The 23,201-nt window shown below is 47.3% G+C and overlaps 2 protein-coding genes across 4 annotated transcripts in view; one reads left to right on the forward strand and one right to left on the reverse strand.

The window, feature by feature from the left end:
- The window catches only part of SRGAP2 (SLIT-ROBO Rho GTPase activating protein 2), a 106,283-nt gene extending 105,572 nt beyond the window's left edge, over window positions 1-711 (reverse strand). For all 3 annotated transcript variants that reach the window (XM_009991300.2, XM_009991299.2, XM_086627476.1), the window contains exon 1: window positions 645-711. In XM_009991300.2, coding sequence (XP_009989602.1) covers window positions 645-711 — 67 coding nt within the window. The remainder of the gene's footprint in view (window positions 1-644) is intronic.
- A 2,025-nt stretch (window positions 712-2,736) lies between these two features.
- RUMY1 (regulator of UNG2 and MKLN1 interacting yippee protein 1) lies at window positions 2,737-6,197 on the forward strand. The gene is made up of 4 exons (XM_086627344.1): window positions 2,737-2,888; window positions 3,879-3,956; window positions 5,071-5,195; window positions 6,103-6,197. Exons 1-4 carry the CDS (start codon window positions 2,737-2,739, stop codon window positions 6,195-6,197), a joined length of 450 nt encoding a protein of 149 aa, XP_086483470.1.
- The last annotated feature ends 17,004 nt before the right edge of the window (window positions 6,198-23,201 follow it).

The raw sequence follows: 23,201 nt of genomic DNA on the forward strand, positions 1-23,201 counted from the left end.
TGGTGACAGGAATAACACTGATGCATTTGTTTTATTCATTTATATATGTGTGCACATATATGTGTGTACATATATGTGTGTATCCACACACACTGCAACCTCGAGGTGTTACACTAAAGAGCACAGCAAGGAAAACCAGGCAGCAACACTAAGGGCTCACCAAGAGCAAAATCCTGAATAATGGAACTTTCTAGCACAAACAGCTTTACAGGGACCCTCAGCATGATCCCCGTTACTACCGGTGGAAATGTGCTCTTCTGACACTACACAGATTTTTTAAAGACTCCCATGATAGGAGGAGGATTAAAAAGCAATTAACTGGCTCATATTTCAAATGCAGAGCCATATTTTAGAACAGCAGACAGAAAAAGATGGATCTTTCAGAACTCCAAGATTTGCCATATTCCGTAAAAAAGCCCTTGCCGTGATACCTTAAAACAGCAAACCATAGTAGGAATCTACCCCACGGGGACGAGAAAAAGCACTGCAAACCCGATCCAGCATTGTATTATGAAAAAGCCCTGCAAATTCCAGGCAATCTGCAAATGATTTCCCCCTTCCCCACCCAAACATCTACTGCAAACTCCTACAATTGCAAGTCAGGACTGCAATAGCGACAGAGACAAAAATAAAACCGTTCCTACCTTTAACTTGAGTGTCATATTCAGCTATGATCTCCTTATCCTTTTTGAATTTTGCTGGCGACGTCATGTTTTCTTTTCCAAAAAGATTAACCTCAAAACAGATCCACCAGAACACTAGATATAAACGCAATTTTGTTCCTCTCGATGCAATGCCTTGATTTTCCGCTTGTCCTCCCCCCCACAAAAAGAAAAAAAAAAAAAAATCAGTCCATGGAGACAGGGTGTGAGATGGAGCACAGCAGCAGCAAAATGCAGATGTTGAGAGATCAATGGATGGAAGAGGCAGCAGTTTTGTCTCCCTGCACCAAAACCTTGAACAGCAGCATCAGACTAGCAAGATCCTGCAGCCTCCAAAGGCTCTTCCTGATTGCTGATGTTAACAGCACAGCCAGGGAGTGGAAGTCCTTCCGCACAGCATGTTTTGGGTGGGTTTGGTTTGCCTTTTTTTTTTTTTTTTGTTAAAATGTGCTCAGAGATGATGTAAATCAAATCCCAAAGGAGAGCAGAAACGGAGGACAAGAAGACGTTTTCTTTGGTTTGCTGGCCTGCAAATGTAAAAAAAAAAATATATATATTTTTTTTTATAAAATTACAGCTTGCAGCCAGCAGTCACAAGACGCGCAGCCAAAATTGAAAGAAACGCTGCCCTGACATTGCAAATTGCCCTCTGAGCAGCAGCGTGAGGCTGGCGAGCAGCAGAGCGGGCAGGTAGCGCCGGGAAAACGCCCGCACGGCAGCCGGCCCCACGGGGGGACAGCGGGGGCTCGCCTGGAACGCGGGGACCCCCGGGAGCGCGGGGAGGGAGCGGAACCGGCCCGCGCAGGGACACGGCGCTGCGCGGGGCAGCGCGGCCGAGCCGCAGCATCTCCCGCTGGAAGCTGCGCCCCGGCGCTGGCACACCCGCGGCGGGAGCCGGGGGATGAGCCCGGCAGCGCCGGGTCGCGCCGGCCGCGTCCCCGCCGGAGCGGCTCCATCCGCAGCTTTTCCTCCAGCAGCTCCGGCGTTTTTTGGGTTATTTCGGGGTTTTCCGGCCGCCCCTCGCCGGAGCACGGCGCAGAGCCTGCCCGCAGCCCGGCGTGCGCACGGCAGGAGGGGAGACCTGCCCGCGGGGCGACGGCGGGACACAACTTTCTCCCGTCTTCTTCTTTTTTATTATTATTATTATTATTAATTATTATTAATTTTTCCCCTCTTTTTTCGCCGGAGGGAGGGGGCGAGCCTGCAGCCCCCGCGGGCGGGCAGTCCCCGCGGAAGATGCGCGCAGGGGAGGAAGAAATAAATAAACACGGCACCCGCCGGATCCGCATCCCGCCCGGGAAGAACAATGAGGGCGGCGGGGAGAGGAAGCGTGGGGGGGTCCCGGGGGGGCCGGGGCTGCGGAACGGGGCCCCGCGCCCCGCCTCAGGGCCGCGCTGAGCGAGGCTGGAGAGAGGCGGCGGGGCCGGCTGGAGGGGGCAGCCCGCGGCCCCCCGGCGGGCTGGCGGAGCAGGGGAGGGGGCCCGGCGGCCGGGCGGGGCGATTACCTGGGCGCTGCGGAGCCGCCTCCCGCAGCCGGGCGTCCTCCGGCCGCTGGCGCCCGCCACCCGGTCTCCCCCACCGGCCCGCCGCCGCCCCGCCCCCCTGCGCGGCCCGGCCAATCGGCGGAGAGCGATGGGCAGGAGCGATGGGCGCCCTGGCCAACCAGGCGTCTCTATGGCCAGATGGGCCCGCCTCCATTCCCGCCGCTTGGCTCCGCCCCGTCGGGGGAGTGGGAGGGGCCTGGCAGAGCTCAGGGGCCTCCGCCCCAAAAGACTGCGCAGGGGCGGGGCGAGCCATGCAAAGAGGCTGCTGGCTGGGCCAATGGGAGCAAGGCAGGGCGTGCCCCTCCCCCAATAGCCAGGCGGCAGGGGTGGTGCCACTCACCTCGCCCAACGGCCTGCAAGGAGAGAGTGGGCCCTGCCTCTGGTCTCCGCCAATCAGACCGAAAGGGCGGGTCCTCCCGCGCCCAATCGGAGACCGAGGTAGGGAATTCAAACTGACAAGTGGGAGCGCGGCCGTTGGCAGCGCACGGACCGGCAGCGGCGGCGGGGCCCGGCGTTGGCCGCCGCCCGCCATGTCGGCCAGCGGCTGCACCTTCGAGGACCGGAGCGTGGCCGTGCTGTGCTGCCGCTTCTGCCGGCAGGTGCTGAGCTCGCGGGGGATGCAGGCCGCGCTGCTGGCCGACACCGGCGTCGACCTCTTCTCCACCGACATCCCGCCCGCGGGGTAAGCGCCGCGCCTGCGGGGCGGGGGGCGGCGGGTCCCCGGGGGTCCCTCCAGCGGGGCACGGCGGGCGTGGGCGTTGCAGCCTGTCAGCGTCGGGGCGCCCCGCAGGGACGGGGCTGGCACGGCCGCGCGGCTCTCGCCCGCCGGTTCCCGAAGGATCGCTCTCCAAGGGTGCTGTCACCGGGAAACCGGCCCCGGAGCACACAGTCCAGCCCGTTCCTCCGTTTCCAGTTCCACCCGGCTCTCCTCCAGCCCTGGGGAAGCCACGGCGAGAGCCAGGCTGTCCCGTGTCCCGCGAATCTGAATTCTAACTGAATCTATTCGTGGGGAAGGGGCAGGCTCGGGAAGCCACGGGCAGTTCCTCCAGCTCCTTCCTTAAGCCAAGATGAGAACTCGAAACAAATATCTGCAAAGAGAACAGACCCGATCCCGCACCGGTTCCAGAACGACTCCCCTCCGAGTCGGTTGTTGCTTTCCCATAACAATATTTGAATACTAAGGAAATGAGATTGCAAAATCACATGTTAATGAGAAAGTATGGGTTGAAAAGGAGATAAGAAATCAAAGGTTTGGTTTTAAATGTCCCAGCCTTTAAGCTATTGCTCTGTAATCAGCAGAGATTCTCCAGGAACCAGGGCGACGTCTGTGATCGGATTCCTGACAGCCCGTGCCGCTCAGCCGGCAGCAGGGCCCGGCGTGCAAGCGGTAGTAGGTACTACGAGCAGCGGTGCTTTCTGCTCTAATTTGAGAGGACTTATGACTCACTAATGTAATGTCTCATGTCTCTTTCTGTTTCCATATGAGTGCAGCTGGTAGCTGATAGCAAAATGGAATTGTGCGGTCTTGGGAAAGTTTAAAAAAGAAAAAAAACACACAAGACTGTAATAATAACATCACTTTGTTGTCACTTCAGACCTATGTTACCAAAACATTACAGTTGTGATCATAGCTACGTCTAAATTTCTGTATTTTCACGTTTTTCCCATCCAGCACTGTTGATTTCATCGGAAGCTGCTATTTCACCGAGATCTGCAAATGCAAGCTGAAGAACATCGCGTGCTTGAAGTGGTAAGAACGCCGTTGGGCGACGCGAACGCATCCCCGAGCAGGCGTGCGCTGCCACAGTGCTGCTCAACCCTCTCGCTGCAGACGACGGCAGTGCAAGAGTTAAGGGGCGAATGAACAGATCGCACACTCTATTTCGGATTTAATGCTGCTTGATGGAAACTCAACCCACTACTTCTGGGCATGGCTGCCAGGCTATTTCCGTGCAAGCCCCAAGTGGAAATGTGACAACCTTGTCAGTAGTCTGAGGGGAAAGCTTGCGTGCCACCTGCCTGATTAAATGTCTGCTTCAACACTGAGATAATCGTGTGAATAAGGCTGCAGCAAGAAGTAGTTACTCATATTCTAATTAATAGAACATCCTCTTGGCAGATCTAGTTGTCGCTAGCAGATGGAACATGCTGTCACTAAAGTTCTTGGAGTTCTTTTATCCTCTTTATTAATGCCTGATATTTAAGAGTAAAAACAACAACATCTCCTAAATAGCTCACAGTTATTTGAGATGATCCTTCCGGCTTCACAATCGAGACTTTTACCTTGTTCAGATTTAAACAGTGGGGGGTTGCAATAGGAACACAGTATTTTATTTTTTAGACAGAAATAGAGAAACAGAAATATCTCACTCATGAGACTGAGAAAGTAGAAAAATAGTTGTTCTACATTTCAACCCAGGAGAGTATATAAGGCTTCGATATTCTCCGTCTCTTTACTCCTACTACTGACACTCTCCTGTGTACAATGCTCCTGTACAGATGGATTTTATGTTCGTGATGAATTTCTACATTGATTCCAATGGAATCACTGGCCTTCCAAAAAAAAAAAAAGAACACCCCACCATTTGTTGGTATGTAAACTAATCCGGATTACACAATTTAGGTTACTAAATGGTTCTCTATGCCAAAGATCTAAAACTCAGATATTCTGTAACTCCTGACAGATGTTCCCTAAATATTTAACATGCTTCTTTAACTATGTTCCCTTAACTTTATCAAAATAAGAGCATTACATAATGGTCTGGTACTGTGGGTATTTAACATATGTTTGAGCTGGAAAAGCCAGCAACATCTATCTTTCTATCAGACGTTTGCACTGCTCATTATTTCACTTGTCTTTCCAGTGGTAACGTTGTTGGTTATCATGTGATTTCTCCCTGCAAACCTTGCCTGCTGTCCTGCAATAATGGCCACTTCTGGATGTTTCATAGCCAAGCAGTCTTTGGCATCAACAGACTAGACTCTTCTGGTAAGGAACACATGCTTCCTTCTCTTCCCCAAAATCTTGAATTCCTCCTTCTAATGAGGCATCTCAATGTAGCTGAAGCATATGGAGGAAGAGCAGCATACGGAGGCGTAAGGCAAGTGTTACTGTACTGCTAATCTAGCCAGCTACTCTGAGGGAGGTAGTTGTAGCTACTTCAAAAATGAAAATTTCTAAGTGGAAATTCATCTTCAGAAAAATTAACCTACCCCTTTTGTGGGCAGAAGTCAGGATTTTCTGAAGCAATATTATAACTAGTACAAACACAGCCACCAGCTACTATTTCTAGCAGTACGTATGGCTTTACTGTGCTGTTAGGCAGCTGTCCAACGGGCACTTTTTTTAGGTGAGTCATGTCGTCATTTTGACCCTATATAACTGAGTCCTCATTAGCTCAAGCTGAAGTTACAGCTCATGCTAGCTAGTTTCTGCAGCTAGGTGTTGTCTGGATGCCAAGTGTCTACCATAATTTGCCCTGAGTCCTCGGGAGGTGCATATCACTGACAAATCATTCCTCCTCCTTGCAGATGGGAGTAACTTATTGCCTAAACCTTTCAGCATCACCTGTGTTTCAGATCAATGCATTTAAAAATAAATCAGCCATGAGGGGTATATCAATAGCTACAGGAATTAGCTATTTAAATACATCTGTGGGCAGGGACGTATTCTTTGAACTATGCTGTAAACAACACTTACAAAATCACTTTGCAAGAAAAATAGGAAATAGCCTAGATATATTTACAATGAACGTGACTTACCAGGTTTTGTAGTGATTAGAGTAGTTATTTTCTCCAAAAATAGACAGCTGTGTAACTTAAAAATAAGGTCATAATCCAAAAATACTTTTTTTTTTTCCCCCTCATTTAAATGTCTTCTTACCTCCTTCCACCAGGTGTGAATGTATTGCTCTGGGGCAACTTGCCAGATTTAGAGGAAAGCACAGATGAAGATACGTCCTGCATCTCTGAGGAGGAGTATATCAGATAAATATTATCTAAAATATACTACAATATGTTCCCTAGATTTGTTGCATTGTTGTTTGGTTTGGATTTTTTTTTTTCCTGCTGGCCTGTCAGAGCTTAAACAATACAGGAAACCAGGAAATCTGGAAAACAATCCTAAAAAAGGAAGGTATCATCTTCCTCTTTCACTGTAGCCTTCCTTAGACTCTTGAATTTGCCTAGTGTGTAGCTACTGACTAGAAACATGCCTTGGTTAGATGTGGAAACACAGATGGAAGGTGCATTTACTGAGGTCTAGGTCTGTTTTGTTTTTACATTTAAGTCTCAACAGTCGACAATCCTTCTTAACTGTATTTTTTCTTCTCTCCTAAAACAGTATTCACAGAGCAAATGTGCACAATTGCTATAAGTACAGCTTAAAAATCTTAAGAAATAGTTGGTCTGGCTGATGAAGTTCTGAAAGAACTCTGCTTTTGTGGTCACACGGACCATTGCCCAGAGCTGCTATTCTGAGTATACAGAGTTGCTGAGTAAGTGGCTGCAAGTGTTGGAGCTTTGGCTCTGTGATCTGGCTCTCCTGCTTTTAGCAGCTTGTTCTCTGGGCACCTGAGGCATGCTAGGATGCTCCTCAACACGGGCTGGGGAGCTGTGCCAGAGTTCCCCTCTTCATCGCTCCGTACTCTTAGGATCATGTTCCTGCAGAGATCAAGTTCATTGTTTTCTCCTGATAAAACCTAAATACTGCAGCTACTTAACATCTATTAGAACTTCAAGACTACACTGGAGTGTTTTTTTAAGGTTCACAATAAAATCCATCCAGCTTTAGGTGTTATTTTTTTCTCTGTATAGGATAGGCTTCCCTTCAAAACAGATCTCAGTCATCCAATTGGGTCTTTATAGAGAAACAAAAAAGAAATCAGGTTGAAAATTTGGTGTTCATGCCTAACCTTACATCCTGAAGCATACAGACAATCTGGTTCCTGTGAGAAGTAACAGATTCAAAGCTCATTATCTGAGTTGTTACAGCCATAGTATTTAACTGATGCGCTAAATACTGTCCCCTTCAGCTGGTCACCTGAAGGATCTCCTTTAGAAGATTCAAGGTACAATCATATAAGAGAACAGAGTACATTTTTAAATTTGGATTGATGCTGAATAAATGGTTCTATAGCCTCTTGTGATGCGTGGAAGAGGTGCAATGAAGGCAGATCTGAATTGTCTTTTTACTGTGTTATATATTAATTAACGGTACTACCTCTTCTGCATTGTTTAAATGTATATTGGTATATATATGTACATGTGTGTATGCATATGTTGTGGTTTTTTTTTTTACTTTCTGTGTTATGTCTGCTCATTAAACAAAAGTTTTGGACTACGTAGTCTTCTGAGCTTTAATAAATACAGATGTGTCATGATACCAGATAATCAAAACAATAAAATAGCATCTTGTATTAAACTAGTTGAATAATTAGGTTCTTACCACTATGATTTTGTTTTAGAGACCCTCCAAAAAATCACTGCCTTTTTAGGTTGACAAACCTGACAAGTTTCTCAGTCTTAAAGGAGTTTAGTCAGTTAATTCTTCTGTAACACAACAACCCTTTTTTTTTTTTGCTAGTTTTCTATGCTGCATTAATTTGATCATGTTGTGGCTACAGGATTAAGCTGGCAAGGTGACATCTCACACAAAGATTTCTTCCAACAGAATTCATGAGCTAAAAATACATCTGATTGTTTTTGTATAAGTAGCACAATAGTTCAATTGGAATTCCCGTAACACAATTTTGCTTTGGTGCATTTGCCATTTACAGCCTTCCCAAATCCAAGTCAACTGTGTGTCAGTGGCAGAGCTGACTGTAGAGCTATCCTCCCACAGCGAAGCAGAGGACTATAATTTCTTCACATCAAGTCAATAATTCTGGTTTTGCTCTGGATCTGTTCATACACACAGAACTGGAAGTTCTACTATGAACTATTTTAATTACACAGGCCTGTTTAAGCTAGTTCATCTCCACCAGGCATCAGCTTGAAATAAAAAGTGAGCCAACTTTCAAGCAAGTTCAGTATAATTTTTTTTGAGGATAAAGAAGTTGTAGATATTATATACAAAGTAAACACACATCACCTGTTGCTCCAGCTGTCAAGAATGTTGCCAAACAAACTAATCACCTCTGAGGCTACTTCTGTTCTTTCTATCTGAAACCAAAAGAGAACTGATTAAGCAGTTTGTGGTAAAGCCACTGCTCCTTATTCACAGGGTCCTAATGTTTTGGGTTAAGTTTCCAAGGATCACCCTGTGTAGGGAAATACTTTCCAGGTTGATAGATCTATCTAGCACTGAACAGCTGGCACAAAACCAGATCAATATTTCTAGAAACTCTCCTAAGTACTTCACCCCACCCAAAGCTTCGTTTGAAAGAAAAACAACTGAGGTCTCTACTTGACAGGGGGTTTGTGTTTTCTCTGTACTTTCCAACGCACAAGGTAGGTATGTGGTAGCACAACCCTGGAATCTGCCGTGAATCGTTTGCAAGGTGATGGGTGCAAGGCACTTGGTATAATGCTGAGCATTAGGACAGATAACTTCCAGAATGAACATATCAGCAGGATTCAGCTTCCTTATAGATCCATAGTCAGCCTGACACAGAAAAGCTGGGCACTTGGTGGGCACTCACTCTTTGGTAAGGATTTTACAGTGAAATTTCATGTGGTCTTTGCTGCTGAAAACCAAGAACCGAGTCCTGAGGCCTTTCTCTACGGCTCATTAAGGTACACAAGTAATGAAAGAACATAGTGCCTCTAATCAGACCTGGGTTTATGCAGAAGGGACTGAACGCCAGGCAAAGGGTCTCAAATTTTAGACTCAAAGTCAGTGCTTCTGCAAGACTTCCAAAGCTTCCTGGCACTGCTGCACAGATGCAGCCAGCACTAATGCCCACGGTCCTGCAGCTGGCACGGGGCACCCGTCGGTCACACAACACACCAGGCCCCTTCCCAGCAGCTACAAGATAATTGTGTAACACAGACTTGTAGGTTCAGGGTCACAGACTTCTTTGGATGGAAACATTTGGAAGTAGAATTCCAAAAGCCACTGAGAATAAATGACTTGGATTTGATTTTTAAATCACAGGGACCTGTATAATCACACTGCCATCAATGGTCAACCATCTTCTTTCCTGCAATGCATAAAAACACTAGCTGGAGGGGTTGGAGAAAGTCATAGCAAGACAGTGATAAATTGATCCCCCTCATATTAAATAAGACTTACTAGAAAAAGCACATTTAAATATTTTTCATTATTCCAGTACAGATTAATGCCTCATCATAATCTTAGATTCATCCAACACCATTCATCCCATAGTGCTCTACAATGACAAACAGTTAAGAATTCTTTTACCCTTGAACTGCAGCCAACTCCGGGATGCAAAGCAGCTGCCAAGTAGACAGCATGTTGCAAGGACCATAGCAAGCATCACTCTGTAATGAAATGCAGTATGTGATCTCTATCAGCATAAACCAATACGTTGATTATTGAGGGAGGTTCAGCTTGAAAGACTCTCTTCTTGCACAGGCTGGAATGCAGTTCATCCACTTTGAGCCAGGTGACAGATGGGTCACCTCTGCTAGGGCAGAACCTGCAGTCCCAGGGTTTGAATGTGAGAAAGAGTCCTACGATAAGAGCCAGAAATTGCTAAGCTATCTTTTATTTTCTGCTCTTCTCTCTGGCATGCAAGAGCTGGCATGCTTTTTAAAGTCAAGTAAAATGGTCATTTATTATAAATCACCCAATTGCTTTGTCACGAGGGGTCATTGTTACGTATTTCATTGCATTTGCAGCCTGTGTGGTTTCTGAAAGCACACCCCAAGGAACAGTGTGTATCCCCAGCAAACAGCCTTTGTGTGCTGCTATTTGGGCGAAGGGAGTGTCTGCAGCCCGGTGTAGTGTAACAGCTATGGGCACCGACTGTGCAAGCAGCTGAACGAGCAGAGCGACTTGTAGACTCAGAGAACTTGCACTGTAAACAAAGCACCCAGGTGATGGTGAGGGAGCAGCACTGTCGGCTCGATCGGAGGCGAAGCCCAAACTCCATAAGGCTGGAGAGGAGACTCCTTAGTTCCCAGACTACAGCAGAGAACTGAGCCGTGCCTGTTCCTGCAGCTTTGGATCAATTCTCCCTATTCCCACAGGCGTTTGCAAGCCTATAAATAGATTCAGCTCTTCCAGCACACGTACTCGATCATCTCCTACTTAAAGCAATCATTCTTCTCGACACCAGTGTTTCTGGGTTTCTGCTGCATTATTAGGTGTTCCTCTTGCTCCAGCATACAAAGTGGATCTAGCCTCTAGCCAAACACCCATAAAAAGCCTACAAAGAAAACAGGTTGTTCCAAACCTGTATAGGTACAGCGTTCATAGAACTGAGAGAAGTGCTCTTCAGTTGATGACAAGAGAGAAAAGCAGGATGCGCGCCTTAAACATCTCCTGTGAAATTGCCTCCAAGTTGTTGACGCATCACCCCAAATTCCCTTTTCTCATCAGGAAACATCGACTATGCTATTCTCTGGAAAAGCAGCAGCGTTTCCAGGCAGCTATTAGCCAGGGGGACATTTTAGCTGCTTTGCTGTCTGCAGCGTCTCTTGTCATCGTGCACAAGCCTAACAAAGTGGGTCCGCACTCTATTGATTTCCCATCAGAAGGCATGCCTCGCGTTTTGGACAGCAATGAGGGGGAAAAAAAAAAACCACAACAGGGAACAAAGCCGGTCAAATAGAAGCCAAACAAAATCTCTAGTGCTTCACTTCTTCTGTCATCTGAACGCTGACAGCTTGATGTCTCTGGGTAATGCCACACGAGGGAAATTAGCACCGTAGCACTCTTCGGCACCGCCATCTGCATGTCAACGTATGGAGGAAATTGTGCAGGCAGTCAGAAAGCAAGGCTGATAAAAAAGGCTTGATCTTTCGCATTTCTCTGACTACACTTATTTCCTGGAGGAAAGTGCTAATTAAAAATAACCCAGTATCGCTCCAACGAAACTGCAGCCACACTAGGATTCTTCCCTGCTGTGCTATGGCAGAAGCTTATTAGTTCATCCCACTCTAACATATGGCCTGTTTTGGAACAGGAAATTTCCACTAACAGAGGAGACAGTGCTGGAAATACAGGTGTTTTAGGACTCTTATCCTAGCTTATAAGGGAACAGAAACCAAAGAGAAACTGGTCCTGTGTCTACTGGACACATCTGACAGTTCTATACACAAAAGCAAGCTAACAAGAATTAAGTTTTCAAAAAATATCATCTGATTTTGTGTCTTCCTATCATCTGACTGCCTCTCAGAGCTAATGCCATGCTCCAGCAACAGACTGCCCGGATAAGCAAAGGGGTTTCAGGACCAAAGGACACCGAGACAACTGGGAATACAAAGCTCACATGCCCTTTGTCTACACCTTTTGGTGGTTTTGCCAGTAGCTGGTTTTTTATTATCAACATATTTGTCTTCATTTTAAAAAGTATAAGTATATATTTAGTTCTGAGACTAGCAAAGCGTCAACAAGAATGAATCTGGTCTATTTTTTCTGCTATGCTTACAGAACATACCCAGAGAGCTTTTTCAAGAGACGTTGGCAATGAAAGAGCTACAAGACAGCATGCAGCAAGCTGCTTTGGATGCGACGAGTGCCAGTCTTTGTTGTGAGTGTTGCAAGTAGACCTTGGCCTAAATGAAAAACACAGGGTGTGAAGCTAGAGACCCAAAAACATTTGAAGACCAGCATAGACAGGACTAAGAACGCACCTCCAAAACCCATGTATTCGAGGAAAACTCTATTAGGTGACTATGCTAGACACTATATCTAGGAGCTCTCAATTACAGATTTTTTTAAACCACTTTAGAGCCACTTGCTTTGACTGAGTCACTTATTCTCTTGATTCATCGCTGTATAAGTGGACAGACAGAAGTAGATGGTTTTAGACCACCAGAATACCAAAGCTGTAACAGTTTCCTAGCAGGATGGTCTATGAAGCCAACACAATCAGAAAACTATTTGGTTAAAAATACAGATGGAATAATATAGGGTCACATTTTTGGGGGAAGATTGTGAAAGCTGCTGCAGATTGACCCAAGCATCACTCAGATGTTAATGAGTGCCTAAGATGTTTGGAAAAAATTAAACAATCTGCTCTCGTGTAAAGGTCCATCACAACATTTTCCACAATGTCACTCTGCTTTTTATTGGATCCCGGGTTGGAAGTGAATTTTACTCTGCTTCAAATTCTACTCAAAGTCCAAATTACTTTCTTTGTAGCTTAGAAGTGAAAATTCAAATAACTATATTAGTTATATTTTAACTATATTTTTTCATCTCACTTGCTACCAGAAGGCAGCCTCCATAAGGTTCAAGTAGTACACATTGAGCACAACATGTCCATTTTTTAATTCCAGCCCTTATGGGAAATCAAAATTCAAAAACTGCTTGAAGCACCTGGCACTGGCCACTATAAGAAACCCTTTACCATATTAACTGGCTCTCCACTCCGATTCGATACAAACACGCCAGCGATGCATGAACTTCAATTGCTCTTTACCTTTGTGCCTCTCTGATGGAAGATGCTCAGCAAATTGAGCAGCACTTGCCGTAAGTCAACCACAAAAATTGTAGGACTTAATAACCAAGCAGCTTTTGGACAGTGGCAGGCACTTTGATAACAACCTGCCACTCTTCCTGCATCACTTAATCCTCCTCCTGCTCCTGCCAGGGGGTTCAAAACGTGGGCGCCGACAGCTTTGGCATTAATTGTAGTGTACATTGCCAGGCCTGACGACAAAGCAGCATTACTTTCCCCTCCCAATGCCCTGCCAGGGTATTTAAAGCAGTCACATCTCTTCCTACACTGTACCGTCTAGCAAGAGATGCCAGGCAGACCCAAGCTTGCCATTTTCCAAAGCCCAAGGGAAAGCAGTGCAGTTGTGCCCATGCTCTGTCCCTAATAATGAGTTTGATTTTCGTCGTCTCTGTATTCTCCCTAGCCTCCCAACAGAGATCAAAGACAGCTACGTTTGGGTGTGTGCATGTACATGCATGCATGGAGAAGACACATTAATTATGGTCTGAAAATTTCTCTGCTAGAAAAAGAACTGGTTCCCTCTTTGTCACTTACCTCTCCCCCGCAAAAACTCACGCTGGCCCAATTTACTCCTCTAAAACAAGCTTGGATTGCAAATGACCCAGGGAGAAGAGGCACCAACCAAGTGTATCTTGGCTCAAAAACGTGTGCTTTGAAGAGCAGGAACTCCACACCAACACAGGCTTTGATGCCATAGCACAGACCCAGTGACTTGTTCCTTAAGTTTTACCCTCCCTGTTCAGCAAGTGCTCAGACCAGCTGCCGTGTTTATGGCCAAACGACTGCTTCACTGGGTTGCTAATTTCATAGGCACTGCTGATGGTGTGGGTGGAGAAAAATCAGGTTACAAAAAGGGAACAGTGCTGGGAAATCACTAACGATGCCACGGGACTTCCAGCTTGGGTTATAAGTCAAAACTGCCTAATGAGAGTAAGGTAGAAGCATCCCCTCAGCTGAAAACTGCACAGAGCTTTGACATCATCTTCTGGCCACTGCTAGAAAGGGGAAGAACAACACCCTGAGGGATGACAGCCTGATCTGGTGCCTTAACTCTCCGAGGAGAGTTGGTGGGACCATGGTGACCACCGACAGACAAACCCAACCCAGGACATTCCCTGTGACGCCAACGCAGGCACTGTGCCAGCGTGGCATCACCTCTGCAGGCTGCCACACCACACACTTGGGCTGTCGGTCAGGGCGCAGACCGACATCAAGAACAGTTTGTTTCTTTTGCTCCTGCAAGGGAGGCTGCTGTTTGCAAGACGTGGCCTCTGAGGGGGTGTAAAAAAGCAGTGGGAGGGAAAGTATAAAGGGAAAGTATAAAGGACAGGTTTAGTCGGGCGAATGCATCAAGCCTGCAAGGGCTGTGCACACCTTCACAAATTGACCCCAGGTGCTGAACCAGTTGGAATGTGCTCAGGGGAAAAAGGTGTATAAAAAGTTGACAAGACTCACCCTCTCTCTCGCTGGAGAGGTGGGGAGGCTGGCTCTGCTGCAAGGGATGTCTGGGCATGCCAATCTGAGCCAGAGAGCACGTCTGTGCCACTCAAAAGCTGCATCTATCACTGTGCTCGAGCAGACTGGTGGTCCCTCTAACCCACGTACACCCCTTTGCCTTGGCTAAGGCTTCAAGAGACAACTGTCTTTATTCCTGCAGCACAGGAGTAGCCCAGTACCTTGCCAGATAAATATCCTATGCAGCTCTAGTAACAGGTTTTGAATATTTTCTAAGCCAAGTAGGAGCACTTCTGCCTCCCCCACTACCTTCCAAATTTATTCGTAAAACAGACAATCCAATTCCTTCCTCTTCCCACTTTTAAACACAAACCAGTAATTGTTTCATGCTAAATAACAAGTGTTTCATGCTTGACAAACTGGCGCTTTTTTTGTTTTTTTCAACTGGTGTAAATTGCTGCTAGCCCATTGCCCCCAAAAGACCCCTTTCCCAGGCCCTGCATATACCCAGCTCTACCCTCAGATCCCCCTTTGGTGTTCCCATGGTGTTGGTCGCACGGGAGGTCACAGTCTCCCTGTCGCTGAGGTGACATCCCTTGACATCCTGCTGAAGCTACCACTGGAAAAACATCATCATAAGATCACCATCATCACAAATTGGGCCCCACACATCAAATGCCATCTCCAGCTGGTGGAGTCCCACAGCCAGAGCAGGATAACAGTGCTTCCTTCTAACTGAGGCAGAAGGAGGCTGAAGCACACAAATAAACAGGGCTGGGGGTGGGGGGTAGCCCAGCAAATGCATGCATGTGCACGTTCCACAGTGATCTGGGGGTCTTCCAGCTCTGAGTCTGAGCATGAGAGTTGTCATCAGGCCACAGAATAAAAGACACTGGCATGACACTTAAAAAATTTGCATTAAGAGCAATAACAGAAAATCCAACTGAATTTGTAACTTCAGCCAATTGTAAAAACAGAAAGGTTCCTCAACGTGATATGAAGAATTTAATTCTCTGATAACCATGAAATAAAGATAGCAGGGAAAAAAGCAAGAGCTCACTATCAATGGAAACAGAGAAAGGGACAGGGATATTTTAAGGCATTCACCTTTCGGTCATATCTCAGACTGCTACACACGTGGTCTCCTTGGGAACAGAGTCAGACAATAAATCAGATGTGCCAACATTTATCAGAAGCTCCAGCTAGCCAAGAACATCAGCTCTCCTAAGAAGGCCAAAGGGGTTTTGCAAGATGCAGGGCCAAGCCTGGAGTCACTCTTGAGGCATGCAGCAGGGGCAGGAAACGCCGCTATTCAACCCAAAAGAAATTCTGCTTATATTGTTCTTCTCATCACTGTGTCCTCCTGGAGCCACAGGCTGCATCAGATGTTCAGAGGAAGGCAAGAAGAGAAAAACCAACCTGGCATGGTGTGGGCATGGTTAACGCGCACATCAGGACAACGTCTGCGTCTCGTGTGCCCAGTCAGCCACAAAAATAACCCTACTCGTTCTCCTCACAGTTTGAAGCATGGAAGAGATTATTCTTGTCTTGGTCTGAACAGGGGGAAAAAAAACAATATATGGATAGAGCAGCGACAGGAATAAAAACAGCTTGAGGAAAGTCAGCAAGATCAGCATATGAATATTCTCTGACTGCAACTCTGCTGTCAGATATAAGGAAAAAATCCAGACATTTCACATGTGCAAAACCAAACAAAACAATCTCAACCAAACCTCTCTTTTAAACTGGTGCAAATTCCCCAACCAGTTCCAAAATGTTTAGCTGCTTATGTGTAACCAGAAGAATGCCATGGCAGCTGTTCTCGGGGCAAAGACCTCCCTCTCATTTACACGGGATTTGGCCCGGAATTAACTAGAGGGAAGGCAATGGCAGCAACATCCCTTGGCGAGTCATTTATCCAGAAATCCTGACTCCAGTGGCATCAGACACGTGGTAACTGACCCGTGGACTGGGAGGGCACGTGGTAACTGACCCATGGACTGGGAGCAAACATCTTCAGCAATGGCACCAGGGGAACTGCGTGAAAGCAGCATTGGCATCTTCTCATGGCACAGCTTTACATGTGGCCCAGAAGAGGTCACCCTTTTTTCCCTTGAACATGGTGGTGAAGTCACTCAAGTAATATATATCTTTAAAAAAAACAAAAAACTAGGTAAACCAGCTGACACCTGGTCTTGCCACATGCTGGCACCTGTATCTGCCAAAAGGAACGACACTGACCCTGTCCAAGCCCAGACACGATGGTACCAGCTCCCTGGCAGCCCCAGAGCCCCGCGGGCAACACGTCTGCAGCAAAACCAGCCAGAGAAGATGGGACCGAATGGTGGAGTCAGCGGGACCAAGCCGGGGGGGGGTGGTGCTCATCAGCGAGAGCTTCGCCGCGGCCCCCGGGGCAATGCCCCATTCCTCGCGGTGGCACCGCAGCCCCGCGGGGCAGCACAGGAGCCGGGGGCGCTTTTCCCTGCCCGGGAGCCGCCCGCCCAGCCCGCTTCGGCCTCGTTTGTCGCCACTGCCAGCGCCCCCGCCGCGTTCCGCGCAGCCCTCCGGCCCCGCCGCCCCGGGTGCCCCCGGCCCGGCCCCGAACGGGCACGGTGCCCCCCGCCGGCTGGAGCCAGGGCGCCACCTGGCGGAGCGCGGCGGCAGCGCGCCCTGCCCGGGCCCCGGACGGACGGTTGCGTTCGTTTTTTTCCTTATTTACTTATTTTTAATTTTTTTTTTCTTCCCTCACTTTTTCTCCCTTTTTAAAATTTCCTCTCACTTTTAAATTTCCCCCCTTTAAAATTTTTTCTCCCCTTTTTAAAATGTTTTTCCTCTCCTTTTAAAATTGTTTTTCTCCCCCTTTTAAAATGTTTTTCCCCTCCTTTTAAAATTGTTTTTCTCCCCCTTTTAAAATGTTTTTCCTCTCCTTTTAAAATTGTTTTTCTCCCCCTTTTAAAATGTTTTCCCACCCCTTTTAAATTTTTTTTCCTCCCCCTTTTAAAACTTTTACCCTAATCCTGGGGTAGAAATATGGCCTGACCAGCCAAGTATAGTTCAGCAGCACTCCTGCACAAAACACAGCCCCAGTGCCTGGAAATGCCAGGAAGGAGGGGAGAGCACCGCTTTCGAGAAAATTAACAGTCTGTACCAGGCAGCCACTCTGATTCCAGACTTGCATCTTCCCCTTCCCATGTGAATTGCAGCTGAACCCCTTCAGCAATCGTTCTCCATTAGCAAAATAAGAAACGACGAGAAAAATAAAGTCCGTAGTCTCTCAGAAATGGTTCATTTAAAGTCTTTGCTGAAGATTTCTTCTGGTTAGTCTTTTAATTTGACTTTACAAACCTTTTTGCAGCTGTGTTTTGACTTTGCAGCTATGGAAAATCCGCCCTTCACCAAAACAGCTTCAAAATACGGTAACTGTCATTACTTCTCCTTCACTGGCCAAGCCAAGCCAATCCCTGGAGAACATGATGGCTGGGACTTGGCTTCCCCTCAGCAATCCTCTTCTCTTGTGCTACTGGTCTGTTTTCCCTCAGAAGTGCCATCAAGTGAAAAACAGGTAGCAGAGAACCATTTAAATCCAATTAACTAACTCCTTACCTATGCAGGACCGTCAAAAAGAAAGAAAACAGCTATTGAGGGGTCATCCAAAGAGAAGGCTGTTAGCAGAGGTAATCATAGGCACCAGGATTTAAGAACACGCGAAAATGGTGTTCACAACTTAACAAGCTCTGACTTAAGTTTGCATCCACTCTGGATACATCAAGCTTTCCAGGAAACAAGCAATTCTTGAGGATCCTGTGGGAACAACTACTTAAAAGTCTTTCCCCATAGCAATTCTACTCTGTTTTTTCTGTCCCCTTCTCTCCCTTGATCATAGTGTGAATTTGAAAGGAGAAAAAGGCAATTCCCTAGCATGTCAGAAAGGTTGTGCTGTTTTACTGTGAGTCAGGGTGGATGCTTGAGCTTAGTTTCAATTTCCCAGATTGGACTGGTCATTGCTGCTGCTCGGCAGAAAGGTTACAAACAGTTCCCAGCCTGACCCTGTCCTGGCAAATACTCACTGACTATTCAGGACTTGCTTTCCCCTTGCTCCACAGAAGAGATCATCAGTGCCTCAGCCCTTCACTGTGACCAGGGAGCATCCAGAGACCCCCCCCCCCCACCCTGTTCAGACTGCAAGAACCTTGAGGGATGAAATCAGGAGCCACCCAGGCCTCTGCCCCGGGAAGTGCGGGGGCAGGATGAGCCAAGATCTCAACACACCCTGACCCAGCACCCTGGGCTGACCGGCTGGGGTCTGAACCATCTCACACTTCACTCCAGTCAGCCCCACAAAAGCAGAGTTGTTGAGCTGATTCACTTTGGTTTCCTCCACTAACAACCTGCCTCCCTGAAGCAAATCAAAACCAAGCAAATGAGGTGAAGAATGAGGTTTCCAGAGAAGGCAGAGTCACGTCCTGATCATTAACACTCGTGTAGTTTTTAAACATTTCCCAACACCATCATCACGTTTCTCTCTTTCTCTGGTGACACTCTGCTGCTGCTTCATTTGTCTCCGAGCTGAAGTCCAAGACGAAACAACAATAAAATCCTACATTTAATCTAATACGGCCTCCCAGTGGTACACACTTTGTTGGAACTTATTAACCAGCTCCCAGCTTGTTCCCTGCATAATCAGTTTGTACTTCAAAGTCCCCACAGCAGACAGAGCTAAATGTCGGTGTTAAATTCACTCATGTATAAAATTAATTAGTTCTGGGGCAGGACAGCGGATACGGGTTGACAGAAGTTGGGATATTAGTCAAATGGGGTTGCTCAGGTCTCTGGGGACCTTTGTCACTTCCCAAGCAATACCTCGTGCTCTTCTATCCTGAACATGGTCTTTCAAGTGAGGCAGATGAGAAGAGCACTGGTGGCTCCCTGCAGCGACGTGCTCAGGAGTAGGAAAATTACCCCTGAGTGGGGCAGAAGGCTGCACTTGCTCCCGTTCAGGGCAGAGGGATTGCTCCCACACCTGGCACAGCTGCACATTTGCAAGATCAACACGCCTTAAGCCAGATACCAATTGCTGCTGCAGAAATCACCCAGCATTATAATTCACCTTGGAATCGCTGCACTGTCAGAGCTGCTCTGACATCCAGGGGTAGCCGAGGCGTCCAGCGAGATGTCCTAAGAGGTTGTTAGTCAAGTCCAGGGTTCAGTGAGACCCCAGCCTGGCTGCTGGGACTAGCAGGGGATTCTGTTACACACAAAGCACCGTGAGGAAAAACAGCATCTGGCTCATCATCTGCAGAAGCAGCAAGCACAGGTCACATTGGGGAGATGTGCCTTTTCCTCCACTTCTCTGGTTTCCTTCTAGGATAATCCTTTCTCAATTAGCTTTTGAGGCCTTAGACAGTAATTTAATTATTTTTAAGTCTCACCATTGAAGCTGACAATCAAAGGGACCTCAGGCCCGTGAGGCATCAGGGCAGGTTTGTGCCTCCTTGCCTCGCTTGGCTAAGCACAGAGGGTTTAGCAGTGATTTTCAAATTTCATCTTAATCCAACAGTTAGCTGTAAATCCACCCCCCTCATCGAGGCTGTGCTTGCTCTCACCTCGGTGTGATGGGCGCAATGCTTCGTTAAGCCTCAGGGTGGGATTTGATGCTCTGAATTGATACGAATGATCCACAAAGAGAGCCAACAGCTGTCTGAGTTATGGTCCCAAATTCCTGCTAGACTCCATGGTGATCTCCCTTTGGTGCTCGATAGTATGGCAAAAGTTCCTTAGATATAACCAGGCAGAGACTACCTGCTACACACAAGCAAATACAGGGCTTTGAAAGGCCCAGGGCAGAACCATGCACAAAAATCCCCACCTAATTCAGAAACAACGGGACTATGATCAGAGCATGGTCTCCTCATTGTTTTTTGTTTTGTTTTGCCAAACAAAACCCCATAAAACCTCAAACAACCAACGTATGAAAACCCAAACATCTGTCCCTCCCACGCCCCACCTTAAATGTGCTCCATGATTCCCCACGCTCTTCAACTTCTGCAGCCGACCCGGTGTGTGAGCTCCCTTGAAGATGGGAGGCAGCAAAGACATAATTATTTTGTTGCTGCTACAGCAATACCCATATTCTCATGCCCATACAGAAACCCTAAAGAAAAATCACCCATTGCTGCTTGACCTGCATGTTAATTTGGTTCACCTTCTAGACGACAGCAGCTCGGTGAGACAGGGAGATGATGTAAAGGCCACTGAAAAACTCCATTGATTTCAGTCTGTGGTTTCCCCACCAGCAGGCTCCCACTACGCACTGTGATTTGCTTGCACGATAAGTGATAATCCATTACAGCCAAAAATACTGGTCCACAGATCATCTGAATTGTGACAAAACTATGGGTTTGGCAGGTTCCAAAATATCATTATTCTGAAACACAGGGCAACATTTCCCATGCTCAGCAGCGCTAGGTACATCCTCGTGGCCTTTCAAGTCTGTTGTGCAAACATAAATGAAAACAGCTTTTAAGAGCTGCCTTGGCAATTAGCTCCGTGCACGCAGGGCAGAGACAAAGCAATTGTCTGCCAGCGTTAAAAAGTGTTCTTCGAGGCACACAAACCAGCCTGCCATGGGCTAATCCAGCCTTCCACTAAAATAATCCCTTCAATCTGTGATCTGCCTCAAAAAGAAGAGTCATACTCCTGCCACGGCTTTTACCTTCGTTTGCCATTATCGGGCACTTAGAGGCCCCAAGTCAGATACCTCTTAAAATCAATTTCTGAGGAGGAGACAAAATTATTTCTATTCCATTCTGCTTGGACACCTTATCGGATAACCAATGTGAAGAGAAACACGTTGCTTTTATAAGAGCCATAGATCATTGGCTTTACCACCAAAGCAACCCACCGCTCTTAGTCACAACTGCTGCCTCCCTGACCTAAAAGGAGCTCTTCAAAGATGTATGGACAATCTTCCTACTTTGTAGGCTAAAAAGACTGGTTTCTGCCAGGTTGAATTTCAGGTTAAAAAAAAATATATAAATTGAGATGCAGAAGAATATTCCGATGTTTATCTATGGATCCCTGGGAGGTTTAAATCTTATTTCCTGTTGAGTTGAATAACCCCCTGAACCCTGGAGCACACACCTGCGATAGGTGACACACACACTCACCTCCAACACTAACAGTAGTGGGCACAATCCTAAACTCTCACCGCAACTAGTGTCCAATTCAATATCCCAGATGCTGGGGAATGGTGTCCATGGGGCCTTCAAATCCACAAAGGATAGAACAACAGGGACAACATGGCTCTGCACTGTGCTGCAGCTACTGCTGGGTGCAGAACACGTCCTGCAGAGCTTGCCCCGGCTGGCAGCACCCACTCCTGCCAGTATGAGGTCTGGGCTGCCCGATCTGACCCTGCCATCCATCCCCCAGGCAGGCAGCACACTGCGTGCAGCCGCTGTACTTTATCACCTTCTCCTCAGACACGCCACATCAGCAGAGGATTAAAAGCATTAACTGCTTTCCTGAAGGCTCCCATCCTGCTGCTCCACCTGCCAGAGAACGGAGACTGAGAATGGCATGAGGATTAACTACTCTTGTCCTAACCAAAGAACAAAGAGGTGGTGGGTGAGTGTTAATGAAGCTGCAAGCCCAACACACTTGTGCAAGCCCTCCAAGCTGGTATCCATTTCCAGAGAAGACCTGGCAGTGGCGATGGCAGTGCCACAGCCTCGGGCAGAGCGCGTTGGTGGGTAGGGGAAGGAGTCCCCAGTGGGGTGTCACCTCTCGCCAAACCCGCTGCTGTTGTCTGAAGGGCTGAAGCTGCATCTCCCAGTTCACACTGAGAAAGTCCGTTCCCTGGCTCACAGTGAGAACAGAGCTCAGTCAGCATCTCCATCAGTGTGCAGAGCTGCCCAAGCTCTCCAGCCTCCACGTCTGGGACCTCCACCCTGGCAGCTCCTCCCACAGTGAGGATCCTCAGAGCACAATAACGAACCATGGATGCCTGAGAATCAAGAGCTACGGCAAGAAACTGCCAAACAAAGCAGCATCCTGGTGTTACAACTCCATCAACACTACGAGCATCTCCTACCCACAGCCAGTTAATTAGGAGAGGCAGACAGCACATTTAGAGCACAGCTTTCTGCTTCGTTTGCAAGAACTGCAGCACAGGGAGGAGGCAGACCATTAGAGCTATGTTTCCTAGGAGATTTTTCACACACTAAGATGGTGGGGGGCAAAAAGACCCAGGTTTCATGCAAGCTGAAGGTAGTAATTCCACTGGCACTTCTGATCTGTTAAGCATGTCGAGCTAAACTACTAGTGAAACTACAATAATGTGCTTTAATTGGGCTTATTTTGTCCTGTTCTCCACATACACAAAAAGGCAGCAAAAAAAAAGGAAAGAAGCTGCTCAAACAGCCTACGAGAAGCAGCACATCTAGCAGCAGCAGCGCTTCTAGTGGGCAAGAACTTGTCTCTCAGCATCTTAAAGTCCCTTAGACGACAGTTCAAGAACTTTCAGGGCAATGACGTCAGGTATATACCCCGGGGTAATAACAGGAAAGAAACATCCAGTGTTTTAACTGAACAATACAGGCTGACCTCAGCGCTGGTCCCTCGGTGGGAAGTGGTCCCACCGTGGTTTCTGCACAGTCCCGGACAAGTTTCCCTGTATTTGGGCATAACCCAGGCCTGACTGTCAAACAGGCAACAACAACCTTTAATCATGAAGCCTTGAACTTTCTTTTAGCAGGGAGAGTACAGATCACTGCAGACACTTTCCCTACGATTCATCATTTTCTAATATATTGTCCTGAAACATCTGCTCCTCTCCTTTCGTAATCCTGATTGATGCCTCTCTTACCTGGAAGGCAATGGGTTCTGAATAACTGCAGCATTGCCATCAGGCAGAAAGAGCAGTAGACAAAGCAGATCTGAGGTCAGGG

Source organism: Tauraco erythrolophus, chromosome 27 (genome assembly GCF_009769465.1).
Source record: "Tauraco erythrolophus isolate bTauEry1 chromosome 27, bTauEry1.pri, whole genome shotgun sequence".
NCBI classification, from domain to species: domain Eukaryota; kingdom Metazoa; phylum Chordata; class Aves; order Musophagiformes; family Musophagidae; genus Tauraco; species Tauraco erythrolophus.